The 18,549-nt window shown below is 47.2% G+C and overlaps 1 protein-coding gene across 5 annotated transcripts in view; it reads right to left on the bottom strand.

Moving 5' to 3' along the window:
* LOC104335361 (discoidin domain-containing receptor 2) overlaps positions 1 to 18,549 on the bottom strand; it is a 63,781-nt gene that overhangs the window by 16,984 nt on the left and 28,248 nt on the right. For 4 of the 5 annotated variants that reach the window (XM_075439340.1, XM_075439338.1, XM_075439341.1 and 1 more), the window contains 6 exons: positions 17,265 to 17,402; positions 11,837 to 11,939; positions 9,386 to 9,614; positions 5,528 to 5,675; positions 5,213 to 5,318; positions 2,324 to 2,510 (listed from right to left, as the gene is read on the bottom strand). In XM_075439340.1, coding sequence (XP_075295455.1) covers positions 2,324 to 2,510; positions 5,213 to 5,318; positions 5,528 to 5,675; positions 9,386 to 9,614; positions 11,837 to 11,939; positions 17,265 to 17,328 — 837 coding nt within the window. In that variant the 5' untranslated portion in view covers positions 17,329 to 17,402. Of the gene's footprint in view, positions 1 to 2,323; positions 2,511 to 5,212; positions 5,319 to 5,527; positions 5,676 to 9,385; positions 9,615 to 11,836; positions 11,940 to 17,264; positions 17,403 to 18,549 lie in introns of those variants that run through there. The other variant, XM_075439343.1, reaches the window with a different exon arrangement.

Below are 18,549 nucleotides of genomic sequence, written 5' to 3' on the forward strand. Positions count from 1 at the left end.
GGAAGCAGGCTCCACAAAGAGGGACGCAGCTCGTAAGAATCTTTCACACTGTTCCACTGTCTTCAGTGCAAACCTTGCCCTGTGCCTTTTTAAACAAGCCAACATGAGAATTTAAATTCTGCCCCGCAGTCCTGAAGACCTGGACCACAATATCTTGGCACTGTGGCCAGTGACCAGGAATCAGAAGGAACAAGGTGACCCTTAAAGTCTTCAGTAGCCCCTCAGCCTACTCTGTTTCCATAGTCATGGTGGTCTCACTCTCCCTAGTGACTCCAGAAATTACTTCCTAATGATGGTGGAGTATTAGCACTGTGACAACAGCAGTTTCCAAACCGAGTGCAACTTTGAACCCTATTAATTGCTTGGCCTCTGTGAGTTCTTGCAGTGAATAGCAGTGAAGCAGTAATGAGGACGACAGGCCTGACGAGCAGTAAAAAGACAAAAGAAGGGTATTTGCATGTAATTAGGAACAGATGAAGCTTAGACAATGTTATTCAATAAGGAGAAATAGTCATCCATAACAAGGCAGGAAAGCCTGACGCCTGCAATATAAAATTTGTGCCAGATTTGGACAGAGTTGGATATGTTCATATCTTGGACTGATACAGAGACACTTGCTACTCCAAACACTGCCTACTAATGTCCACTTTTATAATATGCAAGGCTAAGTAATTTGCAATGCAGTTGCAATATTTGCTAGCATTTATTTTTAATACTTTCTTAGATACTGGGGAAGCTCAGAAAACTGGAATAAAGCTAATAGGTATGAAGATACAAAAAAAGTATTTACAGACCTCCTAGCCTGTACAAAGTAAATGCAAAGCTGAAACAGGCAACAGTCAATAAAGAATGAAAAATAATTTATGCTAATCAATACAGCTTTATAATGAAATACTAAATGAAGCAGCTGTTTCTATGAGCTTACGTGTTTGGCTGATCAGGATGGCTGTGTTTACATGACAGATTTTTATAAGGCATTTGATTTACTCATTACAACATCTGACTCCAATTAGCATAGTATGAACTCACAAATTACGTTAATTTGATTAAAAATGGTCAACTAGTAAGTCTTACAAATTTTAGGGCACAAATTCTTCTGTAGGTGTTTTTCTAGCAGGAATGTATTCCTAGCTCAAGGTTATTTGCGACCTTTTTCAAATGATCTGAAAGAGACAGCAGAATCATAGGCAATAAAATAAATCACATGGGGAAAAAAAAATAAATCAAAGTTCCTTAAAATAATCTGAAGTTTTTAGGAGTGACTCATTTCAGGGTAGTGAACTCAGGAACAAGTAGTAAGTGATGCTTTCTACACTGGACTTTTGTCCTGGACACCAGTTACTCTGACTTTAAGCATGATATCAAAGTCTTAATGAACACTGGCTCCCTATCCGTTGGCTAGGAGGACCAGTATGATCACAAGACTCAAACAAAGAAGAATCATCCAAAAGCAGGAAATTGGTACCATTCTTTTACGCAGTTTGACGGAAAGCCTGCATCCAGTTCCAGTTTCTATACCTCCACAAGAGTACTGGCACAGAAAGAAAGGATTGGAAGACAGTTACAAAAGTGACCCTGGCTCTCACAGGGAAGGCATTGAGAAGTTCAGCCAACTTAGTTTACTGAAGCAAAGATTATGAGAGTGCTTTAATCCCAGTGTAGAAGCAGGAAAATATCTGAGAAGGCAGGACTCTTATTTTTGCCAGCAAAAGCAGGCAAAGAGCCAATGGTTGCAAGTTAAAAATACACAAATAAAACCAGGGTAAGTAACCACCAAAATAATTTACTTAAGGATGTGGTGGGTTCTCCTTCATTTGAAATCTCTACAAGAAAAGCCACCAGTTCTTTTTAGAGGATTCTGCTGTTTACTACAGACTCAAAGTTCAGTTCATCCTTTTCCTGTGTGTTTAAGTAATTTCCCACAGCACAAGCAAAGACTGAGGCATCCAGAGAAATCTTTGGTCAGAACAGAAGCACAACCGCATTCCTTCACCTCAAGGGTCAGGCAGCCTCTGGAGACAGTACATAGCCTCCCTCCTAAACCCACCTCAGCTGCCTAACCACTGCTCACGTGTCTGCTTTTTACTCCTTTAAGCCAAACACTGACCAGAGAGCATCTGAGCTCTGGAGAAGCAAGCGCTCCCCTGCTTCACCTTTCTACATTGGCAAACTTGGGATATCTGCTCAAATTCTGCCTACAGTGGACTCTGCTGTCAGGCACCTTGTATCCTCCTGCTTTGGGAAGAGGACCCAAAGGGGCAGCCTGGAAGCACCCAGACCCAAAGCCTGCCCCAGGCTGCTGGAGAGGGACAACGCTGACTACCTTCATGGAGGTGAAGTTCCGTGGTCGATCAAACTGGAACTCCATTTCAACAGAGCCCGTGCTGAAGCTCTCGTTCTTCCAGCCCACATAGTCATAGCCTGGCCACACACGGTACTGGTGGCTCTGCGTGAAATCGTCCAGTCCCAGCACACCGTCCGTCAGCTGGCCCAGACCACCGTACAAGTGCCTAGCAAGAAAGAACCAACAGTCAGGTAGAATACCAGCCAGGAGAGCTCAAACGTGAAAGCACTTCAGTCCTTCAGCTGGTACCAGGAAAATATTAGTTTATTTACTCTTAACCCATCCTGGACAAGAACTCATTCCCTGCTCTTACGCATCATCACTTTTTTTTGTTTGGGCTGGGCTTTTAAAATCTTCCCCTGCTTGGGAAAAGGCAGAAGTTTTTGCATTGATATCAAGTGCTGACAGCAAAGCCAAGCTACGAGCAGAGTCTCTCGAGAACAAAAACAGACCACAGAAAGTGATGCCATACGCTCTCCAAACAGAGAGCTTTAACTGCAGCATTTCACCATGGAGCTGCATGGGAGGAACACTGCTCCATCCTGTCCTGGGGGAGCCAGCGAGGAAAGTTTTGCAGGCAGGCACAGAAAAGCAGCAAAAAGAACAGTGAGACCTTGGGCAGCTCAGCCAGCCCCCACAGTTCTAACTGGGATCATTTCTGGCACTGCTCCTGTGCAAGAGGGGAACGTTACCAGCTCTGTTTCCAAGGCTGATCAGACTCTTTGCCCAAGACCCTGCCCCATTCCACCTCCTCTCTGAGAGTGCAGAGCCCGCTACACAGTTTCCCAGCACTGTCCCAGAGCAGCAGATGCCAGCTGTGCCAGCTCCCGACCCCCCTGCCTTCCAGCAGCCATCCCTGCCACATCCCTTCTCCCAGAGCAGTGAAAGTGCAAGCAGCTCAGCTGCACCAGGGCCTGACCTTGCTCCCGGGACCCGTTTCCTCCAGCTGCCTCCAGCCAGTCTGTGTAACCCGGGCTGGGCTGCTGCTACGTGCACTGAAGCTCTGCAAGTCCGTCCCAGGTGAGCCCTCCTGTCACCAGGATTTGCACAGCTACGCATGCCTTTGGACCCCAACAAGGGTTAGCAGCTGGAAGAGGCAGACTCCTGCTTCCAGGCCAGTCAGGCACATGACCTCAGAGAGATGAAGCAGTTTGAAAGAGTCCTTGCTTAGGACACTGGGTTTTGTGCCGACATCTGTAGCTCCCTGACACTCCCCAGCACACCCAGCTTCCTAAGTTAGTGCTGGACAGCTAAGTGCAACACCTACATCTCTCTGAACATAAACCCCCCCTTTTGTTTTTTTAATATCCAATCCCTACTATATCAATGCAGCTTGAAAGCATGAGATACTTTTACATTAAGTCATCGTTACCCGGTATCTTGCAACATCCTACAAGCATGAAGAATTTCCACCCTGCTATTTTAACCTCCAGCACGGTAGAACACAAATAAGTTTCCAAAAATGACCTCTAAGCAAAAAAAAAGGAAAAATTCTAGGCAACAGGAAAAGTTTTCATGAGGTTAATGACAACTGAAACAAGACATAGAATTAAAGCACCTTAGGTCAGTGAATGTCACCATGTCACTGAAGAGACACTGTCAGATCACTTATTAGGCACATTCCTGCACAGGCAGGGACACGATGCCTCAAAAGGATACCCCACCCAAGTTTGTCTGAGGTTTCAAGCTGTTGAAACACCCTCAAATTTGTACTTATGGCAAAGAAAGTAGTCACACTAAATGTCTGAAAGTTCAGTCAGTTATTTAACATTTCAGATACAGACTCTTAATGAAATCTCCTTCCACGACAGTCAGCTATTGGGTAAACCAGAGACACCTCAAAATGGCAGCAACGTGCCACTCAAATTAACAGACCTTGTAATGAGCTGTCAAAATCCAGTTACTTTAGGCTTTTTGACTCCAAATTGGAAAAGCATCCTACCCAAGAAATCTTTACAGTGAGTAATCAGCCACCTTCCTCTCATACCACATTAGCAGTGGTGTCTCTGCTGACCTGGAGCTTCTCACAGGGAGTGATGCAGTTTTCCAAGTTTCAAGTCCATCAGAGCTTTGTTTTCAAAAACAGTATCTCAAATCTGTCCAGAAGCTCACAGGCATCAAGTGCAGGCCTAGAGTTCAGGTGTTGCTCACTTTCTTGGATGCCCACTTTACCCTGGAGACCTCCTGCAACAGTTTAAGATGCAGTCTGCTAGAGAATGCATTTCAGATACCAAACTGCAGAAACAACAAAGGCAATGAAGAGGGGAAGGACCTTCACCTGCTCCAGGGACACAGACTGCACAGGTAGAAGGTCCAGCCCACTCTCCCACTCCAATGTGGGGCAACATAAGAGTTGCAGCACCTTATGATCTGCAGTATCAACAGCTTAAGGCTGTACCTGAACCAAAGAAATCAGTGCAGTGAATATGGTCACAATTAGAGACCAAGAGCGATGAGGGCTTTAAGGCAATTGGACACATCTGGACTGCGTCACCACTTTGTGCAAAGACGGAAGCTATGAACAAAGACTGCACTTAGCTGTATAAGGACACACTCTTCTCTTTAAAAGAGAAGCAACAACAACTCCCAATAACAAAATAAATTATTTATTTCCTGCCAGCCTTTGTCAGCTGGGGGAAGCAAATCTGATGCATCCTGAGCCCATGCCCTCCTTTAAATAAGCAACTAACAACATGTCAAAGGCCCTGGAATAACAAAGTTACAAAGCTTTCGAGAACTATTAGGCTAGCTTGCAGCTCCGGAGGTCTTAGAGAAGTGTTTGTGATACAAGACACTAGTGATGAGGTAAGTAGGAAAGAAGAGGTAATTTGCACAGTGACCGAGAGAGAACAGGACGACTTCTCCCACCTGCGCTCCTGGTAGCCATCATAGGTCGAGTCATTCAGATAAACGATGGGGAAGCCAGGAGCCGCTATTGTCCCTCCTTCAGGGATGCTATAGGATGCCAAACCATCTAAAAAAGAAGGTCATATACCTCAGAAATACAGCAGCAGCAGCCGCCTTCTATCACCTCTGTCCGTATGATCCTTTTATGATGTGGACCAACAGAAGCAGTTCTGCAGGCCTGGGATTCCCTCTGCATACGTGGGGACACAGGTGAGTCCCAGTCAGCGTTGTGTTAAGGACTACTCTTCAGTGACAGGCATGGAAATTGGTACTTACCATACCAGACACAGCCATAGAGCTCCACCCTCATACAGACAGTCCTTGGCATCTTCGTCACAGGAATCACCCGGATAAAACGTGCAATGATGGGAGGCCGAAGATCATTCAAGACCACGTCGTAAGTATCAATGTTGCCTTGGATCACCTGGAGAAGAGAGATCCTTGCCAGCAACTTCTCCCTGTTGTGCTGCTCTCTTGTTCAGCGGTGTACTGGTACCCTATCATTCGAGGCTGGGGAGCTTTCCCATGCAGCATGTGCAGTGGACTAACTGCTGCTGCTCCCCTCCTCCTGCCCAGTACATGGCTTACAGGGTGAAGCGTGCTGCCATTTCACCTCCTGCCCACTGCAGACCCATACCAGGCAGTATTCTGAGGGAGAGGAGAAAGGCAGGTGGGAGATGAATGTACACGTGGACTACACATTGCAGAAAGCTCCAGTTACTAGTTTGTAACCTTCTTTCTTCAAGTGAGTTTCCACATATACTCTTAACAGCAGTAACTGAGCACTTGCCTTCCTCATTAGTTACCTGGCAGGGGGTCCTGATGCCTTTTTCTGAGCCAACAAAATTCCAGAGGTGCTGCAGTGTTTGGGGGATGAAGGTGCAAGCAGGTGCATGGCAGAGGAACTGAGGGGTTCAGCCTTGCCACAGTCACCCCATCCTGCTGAAATGCAGTCTGATATAGCAGGGACTTTCACCCTCACCTTCCCCTCATTGTCACCACAGTCCGTGTGTGGAATCATCCGAAGCTGTCAATGCCTCAGCAGTGGACACTAAGCACCCAAGGCATTTTTTTGAAAGGATTAGGTAGGACCTATAGAAACAGAGTAAGTACATTTTTGCTATAAAAAGTCTGAATTCAAAGTGAGGGCTCCTGTTCAAAGATGCTGTTGCTGGGAAGGATGTATCAGAGGCTGAGCTTACTCAAAAGAACACATGGATTGTAATTGTTGATGTACAGGCAACTTCAAAGACAAGTGACACCAACAAGGAAGCAGAAAAGTAGCTTCCCCTTCATGGCAGCAGGGAAGACCTCCAGAGAGCGAGTGTGGCTGGATTCCCTTGAGAAGTGAAAGACCTTATTGTACCATGAAAGGAAGCCACTCAGAAGACTGCATCTCCCTGAAGAAGAGCCAGTCACATCTGGCAGTCTACTGGACTGCACCAGGATAGCTGTGAAAATTTCCTGCACCTGGTTTGACAGCTCTAGAAAGGTGCACAGGCCCAGGAGCCAACCAAAGAAAACAGAGGGGAAAGCAAAAAGTAAGCTTGCTTCCTCATCTGCTTCAGGTCCTCAACAGGCTTCTAATCTGCAGCCTCTTAATATCTCTCATCCTAGAAGCAACATCCATGACTTCTTCCAACGAAGTAGGGACACAGAAGTAATCCTTGTCTTCAGGAACCAAGTGACAGTGGTTAACCCTTTCAGCTGTCAGATGGCCCAAGACCGGAAACCTGGAAGCCACCTAGGCTGGTTCCACAAGATCTTGCTGATAGGAGATAAAACACAAGAGGAGACAGCATATGGCAGAATATCCCACGTTTTCACCACGGAAGTCGGACAGATCCTCAGGAGCTGACCATTTGTCAGGGAATCTCTGAGGTAGCAGATATGTCAAGCCCTAAAGTCCTAGATGGACAGAGCTGGACAGAGTCAGAGGAAAAAAGCTTCAGCCATCCCCTTCAGAAGAAGGTACCTTTGCACCAGGTGTGTATTGGAAGAGCTGACATTTCTGCCTGGCCTGTACTGACATCTTCTGAGAGAAGAAAAAGAGAAGATGTTCTGTGTAGCACCTCCACAAGGTGGGGTTGCTGCTATTGAGCACTCAGCTTCTCAGGGCCAAAAATCCCAACGTGAATCAGCTGTGTGTGGAACAAACTCCTCACCGGCTTCCAGTACCAACCACCACTGATGCCAGTGTTCCCAACATCAGGAACAAAGTGGTACTACTGGCAAACTACTGTGGGCGGCTGATAACAGAAGCTGATGAGGGACCAGGACTCAGCCACTGCACCGTGCAACATTAGTGCCAATGGAGAGCACCATTCTTAACTGGTGTCAGAGACCAGGCGACTGCAACTTGACCCTCTGCCTTTACCGCGCACATTAAAGCTGGAGGTGACTATCCTAGTGAGGAGCAACACGTCCTACTTGTCTCATGACCCAATACCTTGCGAGCTCTGAAACTTTGCAGCACGGTGAAGGGGTTTGCTGGTTTCTTGGGGTTTTTTTGACCGAGACCATTTGCATGACCTCCTTGGACAGAGACGTGCCAAGATGGTCTTACACAATCACACTCTGAAAATGAGCGATTGGGCATCTATCAGCTGCAGGACTGGAAGAGGCCTTCCTAATGCATACAAATAAGTAGATTAGGATCTTGCACTTCCATCTGCACCACAGTCCAAGGCTTGAATGATTCTGCAGGACACTTTTACCAAATTATTTGACCAGACAGCAGTGCTTCTAAAATATCGATTCACTAATGGAATATGCCCCTTAATGGTGACACATCTTGAAAAATATATTTTATGGAAAGTCATTTTGCAGAGGAGCCAAAATGGCAGGAATTGCACCCCATTGTGTACGTCACATCCAGAACAGCAGGGGCAGAGGAACAGAAGCTTCTTCTCTAAGGATACCAGGAGGGAAAATTTTTGGGTCTCGTGATGGGGAGCAGGTACATACACTAACAGAACATATGTGGACTTCCACATACACAGCACAGAATAGAGGATGGCTCAAATTATAGCATCATACACAGCTGAATATATCCTTATTACCTTATCATGGCCTAAGGGGGAGATCTTGCAAAAACTGACCGATCCTAAATCCTAACACCTGGCACTAACACAGTCCTGAGTGCTCAAGAACACTGCTCTGCACAGGACTGTGGTGGGGGACAAGAAGCATTTAACTACTTGTTGACAGTGTAACCAGTGCAATTCTGATCTAACTCGAGATGCAGACAGACTTCACCTAGGAAAGTTCTGATGAAGAACAGTTAGCCCCATGGAGTTTAAAACTTCCCCTCCCACCCTGCAAACACACCAAAACATGAGGGATGGGCAAGAAACGGCCAAATAGCCAAAAGTCTGAGTGAGCAAATAACTCATTAACAAGCTAGAAGCTATTACTTAACACTGCAATACAGACCCCACTGTGACTTCCAAAGCACCCCCAGGGCTAGAAAACATCACCACACCCAGCACCTTTTCTAGTCTGGCTAAGGTCTTCAGACGTCACAAGCCAGCCTGAGGCAGGGTGATCAGGTCAGACGAGCTGCAGATGAGAGAAGGGGATTCCTTCCCAGAGGAAGTTTAATCAAGGCTTAGGAACATGACCAGAGCACAGCTAGTGCCGAGCTGTGTGCTCAAATCTGGAGATAGCAGGAGACAACTGCGGTGAGCGGGGAAGCGTCTCAGTGTGTGTGCTCAGCACATTTCCTGCCCCCTACATTAAACACTGCGATCAGACATCCAGAAACTCATCTCCATTCCCTGCCACCCCCTCCCTTTTTAATCACAAAGCAGGCATCTGCTTTGCGGCTTCTAATTTAGAAGCAAGTATCTGGCTGGTAGAGGGGCATTCACACGATGTTTGAACATAGACAGAAAGGTAGCTGCAGTTTTCAGTCTTGGCAATGGCCTGGATTTGGGGAGCAGGTCAGGGGAATAACAGTCCAGCATCACAGCAAACACAGGACTAAAAGCAGAGGACACAGAATGCCTGACAGAGAAGAGTCAGGATAAAGTATGATGCACTAGGCAGCACGTAGAGGACGTGCCTTCTACAGTCTAGTTCTCTGTGACTTGACTTTTGCGCGCTCCACAATTCACTTCCTACTACACTCACCTTCCTGCCCTGACGACCTTTCCAGGAGATCCAGCGCTCTCCATTGCGGCTATAGTCAATTCGGTAAGCACGGGCAAATTCTTTGCCTGTGGCACGGGCATGCCGTCCCTGAGTCCCAATCAAGGTGATGAAAAAGAGCTTGTGCAGGTCAATTTGAAGGAACTGTACGTCTTCTGGTTGCAACAAGCCAGCCGGGCACCAGGCTCCATCCCCCTCTTCCCTTTGCAGCCTAAGGGGAAAACCACACACATCCAAAAATGTCACTTCCAAGGATCCAGCCTTCCCAGTAACTGAGGAAACACCTCAAAACTTTGAGAATTGGAAGAAAGAAACCAAATCAGGAAGCAAGACCTGACAGCTGGCTACCAAATACCTCTCCCCTTTGGGGTAATGGTCAATTGAGACTTAAGAGACCTGTAGCCAGTTTTTTCCTGTTCAGAACAACTCCTCTGTCTCGGGTATCTTTCATCAACTGTTAGGAGTAATTTCTTTCCCAGACATATACTTTCGGGTTGATCAGAAACTACTATGCTGTTCAGTAGGTAATAGTATACTGCATACTTTTCAGCACCAAGTGCATACTCACTTCTTCTAAACCCCGTACAGTAAGGCCTGAACCTCTGCTTGACCACCCCCTACAGCTCTAAGAAGCACAAAGAGGAGCTACCTTAAAAACACATTTTAGAAAGAAAAGCTTCTTTCTAAATCTACAAATTATTCTGGGTCATCTCCACACATCTTTCACCTTTCCTTCATTCAGCAGAGCTGCTTGTGCAGGACATTGCTAGGTGTATGATGTGAGGGTCTCTGCTCTGAGCACTGCGGCACCAGCTGCAAAGATGAAGGCTTTTCCCCTTGGAGACTGCACACCAGGCCGACTGCTGCAGCCAGCAGCACGTGGAGCCACCGACGGGAACACTGCCTTGCCCAGGCTTCTGTAGGCTCAGCTGGGCAAGCCGCAAGGCAGCCAGAGTTTTAAACATGAAAAAATTATCCAGACACAAAAAGACCATGTGGGCTTTTTAGCACGATGGATTTCTTAGCAAGCAGCAAGCCCTTGAAGTGCCCTTGTCCTTCGGGGAGCTACCCCATCTCTAACTGATGGGATCGGTCAGTGCCAAGCCCCGTGGACTACGGAAGGCAGCACCCAGAAGGAGACACTGAAGGTCAAGGCACAGGCTACAGAAGATGATTGTCTCAGGTTGGTCAGCTCATTGCACAAGACTTTCTTATGGTGAAGTGGCAAGTAAAAGAAGTTCTAAGAAAGGCAGGATGGGTGACAGAAATAACAGGGACAGACACCTGCATAGGACAACTATGACCTTTAACAAAATGAAGTGAGCCTTCGTGTCTTCCCCCTGTGGACATCCAGCTGCCCTGTCAAAGGATGATGGTAACAGATGGCAAGTGATGCCTAAAGTATTTGCAAAACTGGAGACATGCCATACCTCAGAGAACAAAGTAAGTCTCTCAGCTTTTAGACCCTTGGGCTTGTTCAAACTCCATTAAAACACATGACACTTAGCATCTTTGCTCTACCATAGATTACAAAAAAACCCAATCAAGCACTAGGAGAATTTTATGATTTTAGAACGCCCACATTAATAATGTAAGCATCATAGTTAACCTGAAATTCATATCTGACTTATACCAAAAACTGTAGGAATGTTTGATATCATCATCATAAACAATTCTAAGGAAATTTGCATTTGTAAGTATTTGCGAATCATCAGTTAGTAGCTTTAACAGAAGTGAAATGACAAAACAAAATAAAAAGCCAAGCTTATCAGAAAGACTGCTTGACATAGAAAGAAAATCCTTTAGCTGCTTTTCAACAGTTCCTTGATTCGGCAGTTTCCAGGTTTGAGTCAAAGTGGACACAGCCCATTTCCTCAATATGATGCTGTTGAAAAGTTCATTCTCGTAAACGATTTCCTACGATTTAAAATGCTCTACAAGAATCCCAGGGACACTGTCCTTAGCTGACCTGTAAGTCATAAACCCATTAGACATTTTTTCCCGGAACTATAGGAAGACCAGGGTCAGAAGCAACCTCTGGAAGTCTCCAGTCCAGTCTCCTGTTCACATCAGGGCTAATGCCAAAGCTACAGCGTGCTGCTCGAGGACTCGTACAGCCACATCCCAAAAATCCCCAAACACCAAGACATCACCATATCTCTGGGTACCTGTCTGAGAGCTCCACCGTTTCATTCTCATGGGGAAGGATTTTTTTTTCTTAATATTGATTCAGAATTGCCTGTATTACAGCTTGTGACCATGACCACTGCCTATCGGTCTTTCACTATGCACTAATTAGATTTAATATGGAAGCAGTGAACGAGCTAAGCAAACTTAAGGTTGCTTTAAGGGCGAGGGAACTCTTTCCTCAACCACATACTAGATATCTAGAAGACAAAAAGAATTGCATTTCTTTGCCAGAGATTAACCTACCGTGCATACTGGGGTCCTGTGGAGTCATACCACTGGCTGGAAGCAGTGATGTCTTCATCCCGTATTGTCCCTTCATGCATACCCAAAGGGTAACGGCATATAGCTAAAATGGGAAACAAAAGCAAGTAAAATCAGTACGAAAAATCTTTCTAAATCACCAGACAAGTTTAATTAAAAGGCTATCATGCCTAGGGAATAAACATGGTAATGATAAAACAGAGAATGCAAATAAAGAGGATGAAATACTTCATAATTACCATAAACTGAAATTGTTAGTAACGAAACACACTCAGAGTTAGCATCATTCAGCAGAGTCCTGGCAAGGCAAAAACTTTACAAAAAACATTTTAAGCCAAAACCATACTAGAGTTACTGGCTGCATTGACCTATTTTACAATGAAAAATTATTTATCAACAATGATGCGACATAAAAAGGAAGCATTTGTTAAAGATTTTTCTTCTTTTTCAGGAATAAACTGGATGCATGACTTGCACTCAGATAAGAACTACTACTATTACTCTGATCAGTCCAGTAATAAGTGAGAAGCTAAGCAGCTTCTCTTACAGGTGACTGGACAACTTCAACTCATGGAAACATGCGCGCTGTCATGTCACTGTTGGTTGGAACTTCTGTTTGAGTCCAAGCCCCTGACCATCCACACCGCCCCATCCGCGTCTGTTCCCTGCCTCCAGCCTCACGGGGAGCGAGCGTTTCTCTCCAGGCGCGAGAAGACTCTCAAATGTGGTGGCTCCAGGGACTACAGGCACAACTGGCTCAAGCCATGGAGCTCTAGAAGCTCAATACACCAGAGTGCAGATGTAGCTTACAAATCCAAGCTGGCCAAGCTCTCTCCCTTGACACAAGTTTTTAAACACGTCTTGGAATATTAGAGATGTTTCAGAAAACTCAAAGTCTTAATGTATTCATTAAGGCTCTGTATTCAAAACAGACAAACAGGACATTTTTGTCAGACATCAGATTAAAGAGAAAGTTATAGGAGATTAAATCCTGAAACAATTAAGAGACAAAAACACAGTCAATGGCAAGTCCCAGAAAAAAGAAAATGCACTTTCCTATAGATTTTTGGTCTCTGTCCTCTGAGCTCCCAGCAGCCCCACCACAACCTCATGCACCAGTACAGGCTTGGGGTGGACCTGCTGGAGAGCAGCTCTGCGGAGAGGGACCTGGGTGTCCTGGTGGACGACAGGTTAACCATGAGCCAGCATTGTGCCCTGGCTGCCAAGAAAGCCAATGGCATCCTGGGGTGCATCAAGAAGAGTGTGAGCAGCAGGGCGAGGGAGGTTCTCCTTCCCCTCTACACTGCCCTGGTGAGGCCTCATCTAGAGTACTGTGTCCAGTTCTGGGCTCCCCAGTTCAAGAAAGATGAGGAGCTACTGGAGAGAGTCCAGCGGAGGGCTACAAGGATGATGAGGGGACTGGAACATCTCCCCTACGAGGAGAGGCTGAGGGAGCTGGGCTTGTTCAGCCTGGAGAAGAGAAGGCTGAGAGGGGACCTTATAAATGCTTACAAATATCTGAAGGGTGGGTGTCAGGAGGATGGGGCCAAGCTCTTTTCAGGGGTGCCCAGCGACAGGACAAGGGGCAATGGGCACAAACTGAGGCACAGGAAGTTCCGTCTGAACATGAGGAAGAACTTCTTCCCTCTGAGGGTGACGGAGCACTGGAACAGGCTGCCCAGGGAGGTTGTGGAGTCTCCTTCTCTGGAGATATTCAAGACCCACCTGGACAAGGCCCTGTGCAGCCTGCTCTGGGTGACCCTGCTTCGGCAGGAGGGTTGGACTAGATGACCCACAGAGGTCCCTTCCAACCCCTACTATTCTGTGTGTGATTCTGTGTGTAACAGCCCCAGCTCCTGCCCTGCCTGCAGGCACGCAGGTGAGTGCCCGCTCACACTCCTGTTGCTCCCGAAGGAAGCCATACCAGCAGCTCTGCCTGCCTCTCCCGACGCAAGAGCACTGCCCCGGGTCTCTTCCTCGCGCCTGTACCTCAGCACTGCTCCCCTCGTACCAAACAGAGAAAGCTGTTCACCTGGTTCAGAAGCCACAAGACAAGACAGAAGCAGGAAACCCACCTTGTTGCCACCACCATACAGAGCAAACCACCTGATGGATGTCGGTGTAGAAATGTTTGCAAACAGAGGTTGTTTCATAGAGTTTGGCTACAGCTGTTGCCAGGCACAGCACCAATGATGTGTGATGTCCTACGTATTCCTAAATAATCTTGTAAAGGAGATGGGTGGTGAGGCAACAGTGTTTTCTGATGATACCAGATGATTTAACACAGAAAAAAGCACATTGCTACTACGGGAATACATACAAAACAAATTAGAAAACACTATTACACTACTCTCTGTATTCATGGCCAGATATGGAATAGAACTCTTGCTCCTTCCTTCTCCCAACAAAGGGCATAGGAAGCAACACAAGGAAAGACCAACAGCCTCAACATCACAAAAAGAGATAATAAAGCAAAATATGACAAAGATGATTTACATCCTGAGCAATTACTTGCTGTCTCTCAAAATACCAGAACTAGGACGCATCAAAAGATCAGGGAGTAGAGTTCAAAACCAACATATGCATCCTTAAGCTTTTAAACACTCTGAATGACAAAGGTTCACATGGGTTCAAAAATCAGCCGGACAAACTCACAGCTACCACACACAAATACACAAGTGCTAGCTCAGAAAGCTCCTGAGCAGCAGACTGCAGCAAGCCAAGAGCATACCTGGAGTAAAGCACTGCTACGTGCCTGTCCGTCTGTGCACTCCTCCAGAACCAGCAAGGCAAGACCCTGCCGGAGTCAGGACACCAAGCTGCACGGGCCTCTGGTCTCACCCAGAACATGCATTCACAAGTCTGAGGTTTCTCAAGAGGCCGGTTTACAGCAGAATTCCCTGAGAGGCAGCTGGTGTCTGGCAGGGATGAGCCCCTGTGCCCAGGCACAATGACTGCGGCTGCTGAAAGCCAGCCGAGGGCTCTGACCCTGCTCTGATACCGAACAGCAAGTTTAGTAAACCAAACTAGCTTCACCCATCTTCATTCTTACCTGTCCCACCACAGACCAGTGCAATCTGATCTACTGCTGGAAAGCTAGTATGTTGCTGAACTGGGTAAGTATCTGAAGAGTTTCCAAAGAGTCGAGCTGTCACCTGAAAGCAGAAAGTGCTCGTTTCTGCAGTGGGAGTCTTGTCTGGTCACACCTTAGTTAAAATGCACACCCTACAGCAACACCAGAAGGAGAGCTAACTAAATGGGAAGGACTCTGGGGGACTGGGACTTCACAGAATCACAGAATGTTTGGGGTTGGAAGGGACCTCTGTGGGTCCAACCCCCTGCTGAAGCAGGGTCACGCAGAGCAGGCTGCACAGGACCACGTCCAGGCAGGGCTGGAATATCTCCAGAGAAGGAGACTCCACAACCTCCCTGGGCAGCCTGGGCCAGTGCTCCGTTACCCTCAGAGGGAAGAAGTTCTTCCTCATGTTCAGCTGGAGCTTCCTCTGCTTCAGTTTGTGCCCGTTGCCCCTTGTCCTGTCGCTGGGCACCACTGAGAAGAGTTTGGCCCCATCCTCCTGACACCCACCCTGAAGACATTTATAAGCATTTCCTCAACAAAACTCATCAGTTCACAAACTCAGAGCTGGCAGATGGAAGCCAAAGTGGCCCTGGCATCAAGGCATGCACTCTATGGGTGGCCATGGCTCTCACCAAAACAAGCAGCATGAGGGTGTCACCCAAATGCACATCCTCTTGGGCAAACCCATCCCTGGGCCCTACTACAGGCCACTCCTGCTCAGACATCCCTGACGCTTTACAACACCATCAGGGACACACTCATCTGCCATGCAGACAGGACACTTGAAGGCTGAGAAAAATGTCACAGCTCACCTGTCCCACATTGAGGTCAAACAGCGGACACTGGGCAAAAGGACAGTGCAGGATCCTTCCTACACAGGTCCGAAGTCACCCACAATTAGAAGGCAATGCAAGAGGTGCTTCAGAGCACTCCTGGAACACATCAGGAGGTCAAGATAACCCATGCAGCCTGTGGGCATCACAACTGAGGAGCATCAGCTTGGGCTGTGGGTGGGCTGGAGCCTGGCTGGGAATAACACAGCACAGCCCCTCGGGACAGAGGCAGCTGAGCAGCTGTGGGAGCTGAGAAAGCAAAGCCGCTTGAGGAAGTCACAGGCAGAGCCGAGAAGAACAAGCAAAGCTACATGCTTACTTCTTGGTGAAGAAGATTACTGCAAAAGGGTGGGACCACAGCTGTGGTAGGACCATGGCTCAGAGCCCACCCCACCTCCCAGGAGCCCACCCCACCTCCCAGGATCCTGTGGTTGGGAGAGCTACTCCTGTACCCGAGTGTGTGCTGACCTCTGTACTCACCACCCCCAAAAGGGATCTGCGTGACTGACCCTCTAGCTCACATCTTTCCCCCTCTTCCACTAGTTTTAGCCAGCAGAGCCAGCTGGCAACCTCAGCTCAAAGTTGGGCACGTGAGGAGTGTACAGCGCAGGGCACGGCTGTGTGCAGCAGGGCCTGCAGAGCTCCCCCCTGGCCTCACTTCGCTTCTGGCTCGTGACAGCGAAACCTCAGACCTCTGCAGAGATCCACAGGCCAGAGCAGGGTCAGAGCCAGACACAGTCAAACAGCTCCAACAAACAGAGCCAGAGCCGGCAGAGCAAACGAAGGCCCTCAGGGCAGCACCGCTGCCTCACCACACCTTTGGCCAAGCTGGAAAAGGATTAGACTCATTTATTTCACAGACTGTTCCAGCTCAAACCACTTCATTAAAGGGATTTTTGCAATATATTGCAGACCATTATCTTACTTATCTCCATCATGATTTTAACTTGCCAAATACTGTAGGATAAGAGGTCATGCCCTCCACAGGGACTCGTAGGCTCATATCCCTATCTTCACCCTAGTTCTGTGCCAGGTAGAGTTTCTACCTTTCCTTCTACACCTCTCTCCCCAGAGCACCTCTTGCTGGCTGGAGAGCTGTGGCTTATGCTTTGCTAACTGGTAATTTGCTTTCCACAGCGAGCATGGTATCTCTGAGCCAGTCTAGAGACAGGTTTGTTCTGCAGGCCACAGGGTCAAATTGATGAAGCTCAAACAGGCCTGATGAGAGCACAGACCCTCTGGGTGGGCAGAGAAAGGAGTATATCCATGTGCCTGAAGCCTCCCGAGACTGTCAGACATGGTGTTCCACTCCAGCATAGCTGTCAAGTAAGACTGGCCAACTCAGTCCAGAGGAGGACATTCAGGGACTACGTTATGATTATGTTTATGTGCATTCGTTCTGTTTATTTGCATTCACCACCACAGACAAAGAAAGGCTGAGAATGAACATATGAAAGGTGGAAGATCAGAGTCCTCTCCCAGCCTGGCAGCTCCCTACCAGGGTTGACTTCGGTGACGGATGTCTCAGGCAGCGAGGCCAACAGCAGCATGCAGAAGATCATGGTAGCAGTCAGAGGCACTGGGCAGGGTCAGATGGGTGCAAGTCCTTCACAGACAGCAGCTGCCATCTACATTTCTGAAAGACAAAAGCAAAGAGAGAAGATGAGAGTTCTCCAAAGATGGGACTTGTCTGTACTGCACACATCATTGCCTCATGACGGGTTGGGCAACCTTCTATGCCTCTAAGAGTGTCCTGACCTCAGCCCTGCTCTGACCCATCTCCTGATCAGAGGCTTAGTGAAGAACTAACGATTGCCTGACTGCCTGTATCATCTCTAGAGCTATTAATATAATTCAGCTTTTAGGACCTCAGTTGCCATGTCTATTACACAAACACAATACTCAACTACTCTTCTTAAGTCCAATGCAAAGTAATCTCTTCCCATCAATCCTTCACTTTCCTTATTATACCAACAAGTACTGAAGCTGCATCTACAATGAACCTTGATCGCCCAGACAGGCTCCCCAAGCGGGGCTCACCCACCCAATGCACACCTATACCCGCACCAGCGGTCTCGTCCAAGTAGCCAAGTGGGCACTCTGGAACCTGTCACACAATCTTAAGATAAATGCCTAAAACCAGGCAAAAATCATCTCTCCTTACATGTCCACGTTGCTGCCAAAACAGCATGCGCACACACGAGCACACTTAATTTCCTGTTTGGAAACAGGGAAAATAGCAAAGGGCTTAAACACTGGCAATTTCAGTGGAAAGCTGTGATAACACCTAAAGGAACACAAGGTCATATCAGCAAAGTTATGTGAATTCTTTGTGTCCACATCCACCACAGAGAGCCTCGGGAGGTTCCCAGCCTAGAAGACAGCCTTACAGAAGGCAGGTTAGAGGCGCTGTCTCTTACTGAAGTGTCAGGCAGAAAACACTCCACAGAATAAATCAATAAATTAAAAGCTGCCAAGGCCAGAGGGTGTTTGCTCAAGAATCCTCAGAGTGGTAGTAAAAAGGCAGAATCGACTGTTAGGATTTGTTAGTAAAGGAAGAAAGGCTATAAAAGCGACCGTCACTATGGCAGTGCACACATGCATGTAGAAATGACAGAGCATCAGATGCCATCAGCTCAGAGATTTGTAACAAAAGGCTGTGTTTTTTCCACCCAACATAATTAAACTGTACAAGTCACAGGCATGAGTTGCCCTGGATACCAAAACAACTGAATGTATTCACAGCAGAAAGATACACCACGGCTTCTTCAATCCGAAGGTAA

This window comes from Opisthocomus hoazin, chromosome 19 (genome assembly GCF_030867145.1).
Source record: "Opisthocomus hoazin isolate bOpiHoa1 chromosome 19, bOpiHoa1.hap1, whole genome shotgun sequence".
Classification (NCBI taxonomy): Eukaryota; Metazoa; Chordata; class Aves; order Opisthocomiformes; family Opisthocomidae; genus Opisthocomus; species Opisthocomus hoazin.